At 39.1% G+C, this 13,639-nt stretch overlaps 1 protein-coding gene across 9 annotated transcripts in view; it reads left to right on the top strand.

Moving 5' to 3' along the window:
• Positions 1-13,639, top strand: part of OPA1 (OPA1 mitochondrial dynamin like GTPase) — an 85,657-nt gene that overhangs the window by 26,276 nt on the left and 45,742 nt on the right. For all 9 annotated transcript variants that reach the window (XM_039487958.1, XM_039487954.1, XM_039487956.1 and 6 more), the window contains 12 exons: positions 3,110-3,163; positions 5,144-5,248; positions 6,422-6,508; positions 7,291-7,404; positions 9,529-9,609; positions 10,094-10,168; positions 10,405-10,476; positions 10,572-10,671; positions 11,374-11,504; positions 12,192-12,264; positions 12,357-12,429; positions 12,948-13,063. In XM_039487958.1, coding sequence (XP_039343892.1) covers positions 3,110-3,163; positions 5,144-5,248; positions 6,422-6,508; positions 7,291-7,404; positions 9,529-9,609; positions 10,094-10,168; positions 10,405-10,476; positions 10,572-10,671; positions 11,374-11,504; positions 12,192-12,264; positions 12,357-12,429; positions 12,948-13,063 — 1,081 coding nt within the window. The remainder of the gene's footprint in view (positions 1-3,109; positions 3,164-5,143; positions 5,249-6,421; positions 6,509-7,290; positions 7,405-9,528; positions 9,610-10,093; positions 10,169-10,404; positions 10,477-10,571; positions 10,672-11,373; positions 11,505-12,191; positions 12,265-12,356; positions 12,430-12,947; positions 13,064-13,639) is intronic.

Raw genomic sequence — 13,639 nt, 5'->3', positions numbered from 1 at the left:
TATCAGTGTACACACTACTGCCTTGTCCCACCAGTGCAAGTGTCCTGCTTCCCCATCATCATAACTCTACCTCCACAAAAGGTGTAGAGCTTATGTCGGGTGTAGTTAGGGTGATGCAGCGTCTGTGTAGACACTGTGTTAATTACATCGGCTGTTGGCTGCCTTGTTGTCAAGAAGGCCAGGCAGCTAGAGCCCGGCTGCAGGGAGGTGAGAAGCCTGGGGAGGGCGGAGAGGAGCTGTTGTGCGCCCAGCTGGGAGCTGCATGGAGCTGAGAGCCCTGATTCTCAAGCCTGGTCTACACTGGGGAGGGATCGATTTAAGTTACACAACTTCAGCTACGTGAATAACGTAGCTGAAGTCAATGTACTTCATTCCCCCCATCAACTCTGCCTGTGCCTCTCACTGAGCTGGACTACAGGAGTCGACGGGAGAGCGCTCAGGGGTTGATTTATCGCATCTATGCGATAAATCGATAAATTGATTGCTGCCCTCCCATCCGGCGGGTAGTGAAGACATGCCGTCAGCCTCCCACACTGCCCCTTTGCAGTTGGTGGCAGCACTCCTTGTGAGGACATGCACCACTGGCAGAAGGAGGGTAGTGTGGACATCTGCCCCCCGCAGTAATTACTGCTGTGGCTGTAAGTCGACCTAATGTGGATTGATTTAGGGCTGTAGTGTATACGTGTCCTTAGTTCTGACATACGTTACTGCTAGAAGTGTCTCAGTGCTGGGTATTTTCCTGCTGTATGTTGTGGCACATCATTAGAGGGCTGCTTTCTAGGAACTAGATTAAGGCTACCACAAACCGCTCCTTTGTGACCGACAGCAGGTTTCATCCTGTGTCTGCTGAAAAGAGAGATTAGTGCATTACCTGCCCACCTACTCCTGATGTGTAAAATGCCGTTAATGGAGAAAGGAGAGTTGTGCCCCACTTTGAGAGCATTCTTAGGATTCCAAAAAAGCCTTGTTTATTTTTCCTAAAATTCCTCAGGCATTTTCAGTAACCGTTTCAGGGGGAGAATATTGAATACTTGTCTAGATATCAGTGGTATATTTATAGTGAACAGAATGAAAGGATGCCATAACAATGACTGATGTAATCCCCTTCACCGTTTCATTAAAGATTTATCAAACCTCCAGGGAATACTATTAAAAAAAAGCTTTCTTAAATGCTTTTGAGAAGAGGGACATAACTGTTCTTTGGATGTCTGCATTGCCCAGAAACATTTTCTGTATTCCATTTTTTTTCCTGTTTTCCTCTTTTCTTCCTTCACTGTTTTCTTTGCTTCCTGTCCCGGTCTGCCCCATTATATCCCTGCGGTGCTTTCTATTTGGGTGGGTAGATATATCTCTGTTTGTTTGTTTAGACATACCGTGTATTGCTAAAGGCATCAAGCCACCTTCCCTGTGTTGAACTCTTCTTAGTGTTTGTCGTATTCAGGTGCTAAGAGAGCATGTTTTCTGTGCTGTTGGTCCACTGGTGGAAACAGAAGGTTGCCCACTTCTAGCACTTTATTTTCAAGGATCAACTAATGAATAAGAAAATAATTGGATATAGAGAGCATTGTAACTTGGCATTGCCTATTGCAAAGTTCATACTTGGTCATGTGTATCTTATAGGTTAAGATACAGTTGCCATGAGGAATTGGGAATTATTAGTAACTGTTGGCAGATTATGAAATTAAAGAGTGACTGCATTGGTTTGTGTCCTGTAAATGACACATTATCCATGCATTAAGTTGATATTCTCCTTTGATTTTTCAAGCTAATTTGTTTGAATTGCAAATATTTAGAGTGACTTCATTTTAAAGCTGAGTTGAATTTCTTTATATTGATATTATTACTTCATTAACTTTTCATTAATCATTCCTTCTTAATTGTCCTTTAGGCTTTACATTAGTTTTAAAATACGTGCACGATGCCTATTTTTCGTATTTTATATTGAATTTGTGACCTTAATTAGGAAAAAACAGATTGAAAGTTCCATCTGTTTTTACTTTCTTTTATAGATCTACTTTACTTTACAAATTCATTTTTTGAAAGGATTTGACTAGAAATTCCTTCATGTTTGGGCAACTATAGTAAGATCACACTTTAATTCACTGGACACTGAAAAATTTAACATTATTTTCACTCTTCTACATTGTTTCCCACATTTTAATACTGTCTTAATGACTATGCATGCTAATGTAAAGCATCCCATCAAGATTGCATGCTGACAAATTAAAACAATGGAACAGTAAAATATACATAATACTTTTGCAGAATACAGTGTTCCTGTTAGAACTTGGCTACGTAAATAAATTAATAAATACGGTGCTCAGTTGTGTACAAGACACAAAGAATGTGATCCCTTTGTCATTTATAAATCTTAAATATAAACACCTGACAAGAATGCACTGCACGATCTATAGGATGCTGATAGTTTAGAAAGATTTTATGTACTGACATACCTAGGTGGGGAGTAGTGTTGAAACCAAATTGATACAAGTTAAGTATCAGAGGGGTAGCCCTGTTAGTCTGGATCTGTAAAAGCAGCAAAGAGTCCTGTGGCACCTTCTAGACTAACAGACGTATTGGAGCATGAGCTTTCGTGCGTGCATCTGACAAAGTGGGTATTCACCCACGAAAGCTCATGCTCCAATACGTCTGTTAGTCTAGAAGGTGCCACAGGACTCTTTGCTGCTGATACAAGTTAGTGTTTGCATCTTCAAAGTGCCATACTAATTAAACAAATAAATATTTAGGACGTGACTTTCAGTCCCTTGGTGGGGGAGAAATTCTCAGAGGAAGCTACTGAATTTTATTTATCATTAAGCCTGATTTCTCAGAATCTGATCCTGAAGGTGTTAATTTTTCTAATGGCTTGCACAAAGATTTAGACTTCATTGTATAGAATCTTTCTGCTTTCGATGGAACCTTTAGCCACTTTAAATGCCAAATGATGATTTGATTTAAGAATTTGATTTGAATGGAAATGCATGCTTAATCAGTTATTTTATGTTTAATAAAGGTTCTGGTTTGGCATTCAGTTGCACCCTGAGGATAAACTAAACATATGTGCTGTATAACCAAGCAGTGGTCGTGATTACGTCTCTTAATGTTGTAGGTCTCTGACAAAGAGAAGATTGATCAGCTTCAAGAAGAACTTCTGCACACACAGGTACGTACTGTAGTCCTAGTAACAAAGAACCAAAATTCAGAGAACCATATGTGCAAAACTCAAATTTACTAAACAAAAATGCACTTAAGATATAAGACATTTTGCAGAAATTGAAGGAATTTTTTAAAGAGTATGTCTGGACCAGAAGCTTCTACAATACAATTGATACTCCATCCTGAACTGGACAATGTGTTAGATTTACCTTTTCTGATTTTAGAGTTTTGTTGATTTGTCTTGATTTTTAATGTTTGTTTAGCTGGCACACTTTGCTATAGAAAGGAAATGGGATTATACTTAATAAGATGACATTTTAATCTCTTAATCCGTGAAAAGACATTTCTAGGAGAGACACAAAGCTCTTAAAATGCATTAGACAATCAAGCACCGGGGATCTGAGTGTGGAACAAGAGAAAGTTCTGTAATATTAAAAACCACAGAAGGTAGTGTGCTATTCTGTTTATAGTCATAGTAGAATTCACAAAAACCAGTATGTTTCCATTTCTTCCAGAAGAAGAGTTGCATTGTTGGCATAGACACAATTAGAATATGTGGTTCTCTTATCAGACAAGTTTAGGCCAATCAGTAACCATTTCCCTCCCATTTAAAGCTGTTTTTATAAGAGGTATTGTGAAAAGCTGCCAATGGCAAAGTTACAGAATGTTTTCCTTGGGATATTTTTGTCCATTTATTGATGGACTTTAGTAATCTGAAGCCGATAGAAGCGCTCAGGAAACTATTTTAAAACCTTGAGCCATGCTGACAACTACTGGCAGAGCTCTTAAATTTTCCACCCTTTTCAGATGACCAGCCCTTTTTAATTTTTTTAAACTATAAAGGCTTTAAAAATGCTCAAAAACTTGATATTTTACAACTTCTAAAACTGCCTTTTCCCCCCTTGTGCTGTAACAATTTAAAATAGCCTGCCTTTCATGTCAGCCAGGAGTGAATCGGTACAGTTGTTCTAGAAGCTGTGACAGGCAGTAGGGCCACAGTGTTCAATTACGGACCTAAAGCGGGCTTCTAAAGCCACATGCAGACTCTGAATATAAGGATCTTTTTCTTGGTGATGGTGAGCACCCACAGCTTCCACTGATATGTTAGTGACATCTAGGGAATTGTGGGTGCCCAGCAGCTATGAAATCCAGGCTGCTCATTTTAGATGTTTAAATATGAATTTAGATGTTGCAAGTTTGAATATTTTGACTTAGTTCCATGGTTCTAAAATAGTCTGATGCCAGAAGTACCTTTGGCTTCTGATAGCTGAAAAATATATTGTCTAAAGCAGTGGTTTTCAACCTGTGGTGTGCATACCCAGGGGTCCACAGACTGTCTCTAAGGGGTCCGTTAAAGGTTGTCGTTGCCGTAGAATAGTGGTTTTCAACGGACCATGTCTGATATTTCCAAAGGGGTCTGTGCCTCCATTTGAAATTTTTTAGGGGTCCGCAAATGAAAAAGGGCTGAAAACCACTGCTCTAAAGCATTTTTGTAAAGTGTATGCAATTTGTAGAAGAAATATCAGAGAATGTTGCATTCCTGTCCCTGCTTCCCTCACCATGAAATCCTGCATGGATCATAGTTTGATAACTTCTGGTTTAGACTCTTGTTACATCCTCTATATCTAGATTCACTAAGAATGGAATATCAAATGAAAGGACATTTTAAATAAGGTCTCTCTTTGTTCTCTTCTATCCCTGACTTTGATGTGTTTCGAGTGTTTTTTTGATTGTTTACACATTTTCATTTTATTCATGATGGAAGGTATAGTCAAGTTGGTTCTTCAATCTCTCGTTTTTTAATAGTTTTTGCTTAGTTACGTAGGATTTTAACAAGCTTTCAGTGGTTAAATATTTTCTGTGGTGTGGAAGGACTTGTTTGGAGAGTTATTTTTTTCCATTTAATAACATTCTTAGATAGGGAAAAGTTTGCTGATCTGTGCATACTGTTTTCCATGATTACTCTATTTGTACTACTGTTTTGTAGCTGAAATATCAACGAATTCTTGAGCGCTTAGAGAAGGAAAACAAAGAACTAAGAAAGCTGGTGTTGCAGAAGGATGACAAGGGCATTCATCAAAGGAAGCTAAAGGTACTGTATCGTATAATTACACAGTTGTCCCTCAGAAGTGTCAGACCAGAATTAGCCCATGAGCTCCACAGTGCTTCATTAATACTTATTTAGCAATTGATCTTTTAACACTATAAATGGATCTTAACATTTTTAGCTATTGATGAGTGGACTTTACATTTAAGGATACTGGTTAAGCAATTTGAATGAACCTCATTTCTAACTGTGCTTTAACTGTATGTAATTACATGTGTTAGTAACTTCATAACAAGAACACAACTGAAGTTACTAAGTTTATCTTGAAGGTTACACAAATTAAAAAGTTGGATTTGTGGTTTGTGTAGTATTATGTAACTAAAATCTACATTATTTTTATTTAATTATAAAAATATTCTTCTAGCTGTTTGTATACAGTTCTCTAGCACCTCCATGGTTTGAAATGGGATTTTGAAACTTGGCAGAGGGGTAGTTCTGAGATTGAGGAAGCGTCTTTTGATGGCCCCATATAAATCCATGCAGATTTAACTAAGTAAAGAGTTGTTGAAAAAAAATCGCCATTTTCAAGTGTTTTGCAGAGTATAGTTTGTTCTTCGCTTGCTGTCTCAGGCTCTGAGCATTCTGTCAACACTGTGCATGCACCACCCCTCTGCAGTGTCCCTCATGTAGAGTACTTCCAAACGGGGCACAGACAAAATGGATCTTCCTCTTGGGAAGCAGGAGATCATGAGTTCGTCTCACTTGTGCCGACTGAGGTTATTAGTTATTGGATTCGCAACTCTTGTGTTCGAGCAAACCCTCTACACAAGCTGGAAATTGAACCTAGATCTTTTATATGGAAATCCATCACTCAGTCACTTAATTGCACTATTTCAGAATCTGCCAAGCCGAAGTACTCGGCGGTGCTGTCTGTAAAATGGGGCATGTCGTGTATATGTCCCCCATTGTTTCAGTAAGCTAGAAATCCTCCTGCACAAGATATCAGACTACTGTTGCTGCCAGTTATTGTAGTTAATACTTTAGCTAAAACGGAAGAGGGCTCAGCTGCGGCACGGGAGGTTTAAGGCTCAAACCTTGATGAGAGTGTAAGCACACAATAATCTTCTCTTCTAGGACTTCAAGGTGAAAACTGTTGGCATTTGGTCTTAGCTCTTTTAACCAGTTGAGTTTTCTCCCCTATATTTCAATTCTTTTTAGAAATCTTTGATTGATATGTACTCTGAAGTTCTAGACATTCTGTCTGACTATGATGCAAGCTATAATACCCAAGATCATCTACCTCGGGTAAGTCAGTGAAGTCTTAAAGGGTTATGTTGCTTCATAGTGTGACTACTATAGAGTGCATGAAAAAGTTATAAGTATTGGTTTGCAGACCCCAGATTAAGTGTTAGGGGTGATTTTAATCTTACATGCAGAAAAAACACCCTAGACATTTAATCTAAAGACCTTCGTATATCCCAGAATGATAAAAATTAGAGCTAGTCCATTTGCCTGATAATGCAGGACTTTCCCCTATAGTGTAGTTCTGAATGTTTTGTCCATTTCACTTTTAAATGGTTGGTTAAACCAGCAGCCCTGAATATGAACCCCCTACAAATGCTGGGTGCTGGTGTCATTTTTGGTTTTGAATTTCTGCATCCATATATACCACTGCAGTTTAGTACTAATTCAGATCCAGATTGAAAAAGGCTAACTTTCCAATTCATATGTGACCAAAGTCTTGCGAGAACAGACCGTGTGGCTTCATCACCATTGAACCAAACCCTGAATTAGCCTTAAATCATAGACAAAGCCTGATCCAGATCCAGACACTGTTACTTTGCCCTATCACTAGTTTTAAATGGCCGAAGTACAAAAACTTTTGCATGAATAAAATCTGTTGTTAATCTATTAAGGAATTCATTATTTGTGGCAATAGTTTTGTTGTCAAAACTAATCAGACGTAACCAGCTCTAATATGTGTTCCCAATTGGTTGCTACAGAGTATTGTTTAACTAAGCTGTCCTACTGAAGAAACTGCCTTAATTATGAAAAGCCAGTGACAACTACTACTACTTTCATTTAAGGTTGTAGTGGTTGGAGATCAGAGTGCAGGAAAAACCAGTGTGCTAGAAATGATTGCTCAAGCCCGGATATTCCCTCGAGGGTCTGGGGAAATGATGACACGTTCTCCTGTTAAGGTAAGAAACAGTATCCTAACGGTATTCAAAATGTTGTAAAGTATCCAAGTACTATAAATTCACTTAATCTAAGCTAAGTTATCTTTGTTTGAATATCTGATTATTTTAAAAGCATTCATCATAAATGTGCTGTTGCATTGTTACTACTGATCGGCTAAATCCTGCCAGTTACTTACTATCAGGGTGTAGCAGTTACTAATGTGAATGGGCCCATGGATTTCAACTGGAGTTACTCACACTAAGTAAACACTCTGCCTAGATGTATTTGAAGAATTGGGGCTTTAATTTTTAAATGAAGAAGAATAATACATAAATATGTGCTTCCAATGTCTGTACACATTAGTTCTGCCTCATCCTCCGTTTTGATGAATAGTATTTTCCTAATTCCCGAGGTGGTGTGAGGAGAGATGCATTGAAAAGATTATTAAGCGCTGTGCAATATACTGATGAAAAGTGCTATAGCAGAGATAAGGGGTGGTGTTAGTTGTATTATTATTGTGCAGAGAGCTCCTATGACATCAGTGAAGGAAAGTGAAAAACTGCCTTAACAAAACTTGCTGAAGGTAAAAAGTTACTAGAAACTGATTGTGCAGATGGCAAAAATAGATAGTTAAAAGTATTCTTTATTTGCTTTTTGGATGAAATGCCACAAATATGAAAATAACACCTGTCTGGCTGTTAGGAACCGGCCCAGAGACCAACAGACAGGTGTTAACACTAATCAGCACTCACACCAGAGACACCTGCTGGTTGAATGAGCATGGAGACTGAGCCAGCCTCCTAGTCCTAGAGGTAGTCAGTGCAATCATGGCTGAGACACAGAACTGAAAGCCTCTATAGCCATTGTCCATTCCCAGGCCTACAATTTTGGCATGGAAACTTCTAGTAAATGGCACAGTAGAGGTGCAGGAAGAAAACTAAAAGGCAGAGAAAGGTCACCAAATAATGTATTTTTACCTGTTGTCTTTAACAAGGAAAAGCTATACTTCCCTCCTTTTAAACAAACTGAATCAAATGCATCAAAAATGATGCTTTAATCCTTGTTGCTACTAAGAAATATGACATTAATGCTTTCCTCCCCCGAAAAAATAATTTAAACAGTGACTTTTGTTGTTGGTAGTATGTTTGGTTACAAAAGAAAAGAACTGATGCCAAAAAAGTGTACTGTTTTGGGTGGGAAATAATTGTGGAGTATATAGTGGGGGTGCTGAAAGGTGAGGCCCGGGAGAGTGGCAGAGAGGTTGGAGAGAGAACCCACCCCTTACTCACCCTGCAGCGGCGGCTCCTGTCCTGCAGGCTGGGTCCATCTCCCCAGTCCAGGCATTGTAACCTGATATACACAGTCACAGCGCCACTCTGGTTTAGCATGTCCGCCCCTCCGTCTCCATCTGGGGGCTCCAGAATGACCCCACCAGCCTGACGCTCTGCCTCCAGCGCCTGCTGTTTCCCCCCACACATGTCCAACCTCCCTGAAACCCCTGATTCCTCTTCCCCCCACCATCCCTCTCTCCCCCACACTCTTTACCTTACCCTCCCAGCTGGCCAGCCCGAGGCCCTTAGGTGATGAATTTGTCCAGCTTCCTGGACCTGGCTGGTCCCCGGTGCCAAGAGTTGCTGCTGTCTTGGTTTTGGCAGGTGAGGGCCTGGCCACCATCATGCAGCATGATGCAGAGTGCATCCCACATGGCACATTGCATGTGGCATAAAGCAGAGTGGATGCCAGCCTGTAGGGCTGGACCATGGCATGTTCCCACCCAGCACGTTTTAAAAAGTTGGGGGAGAGGATGGCCCTTTGGTTCCACCATTGCTGGTGTCTCTACCAGCCCCAGCCCCACAAGACAGGAGCTGCTGCTGTGGGATGGGCTTGTCACGGACTTTATTCAAATTCATGATTGCCATGAACTCCGTGCCAAAATCTTAGCTTTAGCCAGTTCCAAGAGTGTCTAAACGATTTCCATGTAGAGAGCTGTCAATCAAGCACCTTTCTTAGGTAGTACATTCCTTTAAATAATAATGGTAAATGTTAAAAACCCTTATTTTGTTTGTTTTTGGGGGGTTTTCTGTCTTGCAAATCTTGGCTATTAAGATTTTATTAGTTACACATCTCCTCATCCTAAATATTAGGTAACACTTAGTGAAGGTCCCCACCATGTGGCTTTGTTCAAAGACAGCTCTCGGGAGTTTGATCTGACCAAGGAAGAGGATGTAAGTATAAGAAATGTCTTGAGATGAATGTAATCTTGATCACATTTTTGTTTGGAAAAATAGATGTCTATAGTGGATGTTGCCCACTGAGGATAGGGATTAGAAGACTGTTGAGCAAAGAGGGGCACTTTGTTAAATGTTACACTGTGTTTCAGTGTCATTGCTATCTAGAGTTGAATGGCAATGAAGTGGGCAATGCATGTAACAACTCCTGCTCCCAGGTACGCTACTGAGTTTTGCGAGTCCTAGAGCAAATCAGTAAACCTTTCTGTGCTTCCGTTTACCAAACTATAAAATTGATATTCTGCTTACCGGCTTCTCTCGGGTGTACTGAGGCCTAGTCAATTATTGTAACAATGACCTTTGGATAAAGGGTGTTATATGGCTGCTGAGTCATCTTGTTTACCTATGTTGATGTTTGTTCTTGATTATTCAAGTAATATTTGCCCGTGATAAATATAATCTGATATCTTTGTCAAAACAGCTTGCAGCCTTGAGAAATGAGATAGAGATCCGAATGAGGAAAAGTGTGAAAGAAGGATGCACTGTCAGTGCTGAGGTAAAGCTCCCCATTCATTTCATGCAGAGTCTCATTTGTACTTGTCTCATCAATTATGAGGCTATGTCCAATCAGTTTGTAGCTATTTCAAGATCTTGTACTGTATAAAGAAATGTATTTATACCATAGCAATTGTTCTGTTCTCAGGCAGCATAGTCATCTGACCTCCTTTTAAAAAAAAAAAAAAAAAAGTCATACCCCATGGTGAAAAGTTTCATTCCAACTTTGTTTTACAGACCATCTCCTTAAATGTGAAAGGTCCTGGTCTGCAGAGAATGGTGTTGGTAGATTTGCCTGGTGTCATTAGTGTAAGTATCGAGCAGTCAGTTAATATACTTTTACCAAAGGAGAAAATCTTTCATTCCAATCTCTTTTTAAAAAAAAATGTTCTATTTTTTTTAAGACTGTGACATCAGGTATGGCTCCAGACACTAAGGATACTATCTTTAGCATCAGCAAGGCCTATATGCAGAACCCGAATGCCATCATCCTTTGTATTCAAGGTAAATTAGGACTCTAGTCAATAATCAAAATGGCATTTGCTTGTGCTAATTAAAACCTTGCAGTGTATTCTTTAGATCATTCATCCAGATTTCTAGAAAAATGACCCTGAACAGAAGTCAGTTCTTAATTTCTCAGTGCAGTTTTAGGAAATGCTCTCTAGGTAGGTCATATTGTGGGAATTTGCACTGTGGGCCCCACAGTATACTCTGTGATGTCTTTATTTTTTCTTAAACTCATGACATTGTTTGACCCTTTTGCCACTAATACAAAGAGAGCTTACATTTTTATTTCTTTTAAAATATAACCAAGACAGTGGTAGTACTGTTTAAACTCAAGATTTCCCCAAAACAGGGTTCCTAAGCTAACAGTCAACAGTAGAGAGATTTTCATACTGAGAATTGTCATGTACTTTTTCCAAACAAAATTTTAGTGAATAGTTTAAAGTCTAGATGTATTTTAGTTTTGGTGGAAACTTATTTTTATCATTAGTCACTAGAGGACAAGGATTTTTTGCTGCAGAGAACATACGCAAATTTGCACTGCTTGTGCCAAAAGCTAAATAGTGAGGGACATTCTATCAATAATATTTTTAACTTAAACGATTTGCTAAAAAATAACTAGTGCCCACTGAGTAGTCAGAGTTCAAAATGCTGTATATCATACAATAGTTCTTGAAATGGCATCTTTAAAAATCTTTTCAGATGGGTCGGTGGATGCAGAACGCAGTATTGTCACTGATTTAGTCAGTCAAATGGATCCTCATGGGAAAAGGACAATCTTTGTTTTGACCAAGGTGGACCTTGCTGAGAAAAACGTGGCCAGCCCAAACAGGGTGACTATAGCAGCCTTCTGTTCTTATGCCACAGCATAAAGAGGGACACTTGTGCAGAAACATGTGGTGCAAATACAAACATAAAAGAGCATCTAACTTTTTGGGAAGGTTTTTAAAAGAAAAAGATGTCTGTTAGGGTATCCAATATGAGGGTTTTATTATTTTTAATCTGTCCAAGTTTCTGCTTTTACTGACTTCTGCTGCATGACCCTGGTCAAGTAATTTCAGCTCTGTGTCTTATTTTCCCCATCTGTAAAATAGGTATAAGGATATTTACCTTCCTTTGTCAAGTGCTTTTTGATATACGGGAGTAAAGTGCTAACTAACTTGCAATTATAATTTATTATTATTTTTTTAAGTAATATCCAAGACAGTCAAAACATTTATTAGTTATAGGTTCATGTAAGTCTAATTGTTATAAGAACCTGCAGTCCAATCAACATTAAATTTCAAGTGGCTTTCTATCTTTTAGCTATGTACTATGCATTTTTTATTACATTTTTCCTATATTTGTGTCTTTCCTTTAACTATAATTTCCAGAGTGCAGTAAAACCTCTCTGTAATCTCCTAAAAAAGTGTTAGTCCTGCATAATCTATCTTTATATATTGTTTAGATATTTTAATATTGCATTAATGAAATGAGAGAAGGGATACAAGATCAACATATTTTTGTACTTATTTGCATAGATACAACAAATCATTGAAGGTAAACTCTTCCCAATGAAGGCTTTGGGTTACTTTGCAGTCGTTACAGGAAAAGGTAATCAGAGTTCTATGTCTGGTTCTTTTCTATTTGTTGATACAGAATCAATGTCTAAACGGAATTGTTGTGGCACTCTCTCCTTTCTCCAGGAAACAGCTCTGAAAGTATCGAATCTATTAAAGACTATGAAGAGGAATTTTTTCAAAATTCAAAACTGTTGAAGTATGTTGCTATTTATACTTTATTAAAGTGAAACTCATCATTAAATGCTAGCATACATTCCCGGGGCTTAACTTTGTTGCAGACTTGTAGCGTGAAAGCATTGTGTGTGTGTTGCAATGTCTGCTAATCCTCAAAGCTTTGGGCGGCAAGAACTATCCTTTCAGACATACAGCTGTGCGGTCCACCTTCAGTGAACTGAAGAGATTCTGCTGACTTAGCAAACTTACACACCTTATCTGGGGAAAGAACTATGATTCATGCTGCTTAGACACTGAAATCCCAAACTTTCCCTCCGGGGTTACAGGGTACATAGTTTTTTTCTCATAATTTCAGGAGAACTCCAAATACAATTATGTACACTGGATATTTTGTGGAGAGAGTCAAGGTTTTAGGATGATGCATGTTCTCGTGTTAATTTGTTCTTCAGTATAGAAAGCTAAGATTTATTCCTGGAGTAACAGCCCTGAAAAGACACTTTAAAAATACCGCTATGTACGGATGTATCTCTCTCTTTCCAGGACATGTATGCTAAAGGCACACCAGGTGACGACGAGGAACCTAAGTCTTGCTGTGTCAGATTGCTTTTGGAAAATGGTGAGAGAGTCAGTGGAGCAGCAAGCAGATGCTTTTAAAGGTAATATTGTTTAATGTAATACCCCTGAAGGCAAAGCCTCGTAATATTGGCTAGAGTTAGCCATAATGTGTCCAGGAACTTCGCAAGTTTCCATTGCACGGCTCTGTGAATGATCTGTAATTCCAGTGTTTGGCATCCTCTGGCCTGCATATCTCTCTTAATAAGAAATTGCCATGTCATGTTGCTTTGGGGATCTCAGGTGAAGGATAGTTCGTGGCACAAAGGTCCCAACTTTATTAAATAAACAACAAGAATGTAAATAAGTGAAGGAGAGAAATGAACATAGCTGCTTGGCCAGAACATGAGTCTTCCCTCATCCTGATTGGCAGATCTAAAGCTCAAAATAGCTTCCTGGCAAAAGACCCCATCGACCCCACCCATGACTGGACATGTGTCTTGCACCAAGCCATGCTGCTGTGTGGGACAGAGTCCAAGTGTTCTCTGCCAGTGAGCCTTTCGATGAATCCTACAGTGCTGGGAGATATCCTAATTACACACTGACTGTCCCAGCCCAAACAGCCGAAAAAATGTATCTGCCTCCAAAACCTGCATCTGCTTCAAAGATGTGACATAATG

Source organism: Mauremys reevesii, linkage group 9 (assembly GCF_016161935.1).
Source record: "Mauremys reevesii isolate NIE-2019 linkage group 9, ASM1616193v1, whole genome shotgun sequence".
NCBI classification, from domain to species: domain Eukaryota; kingdom Metazoa; phylum Chordata; order Testudines; family Geoemydidae; genus Mauremys; species Mauremys reevesii.
This window is presented reverse-complemented; position numbering and strand designations above follow the sequence as displayed.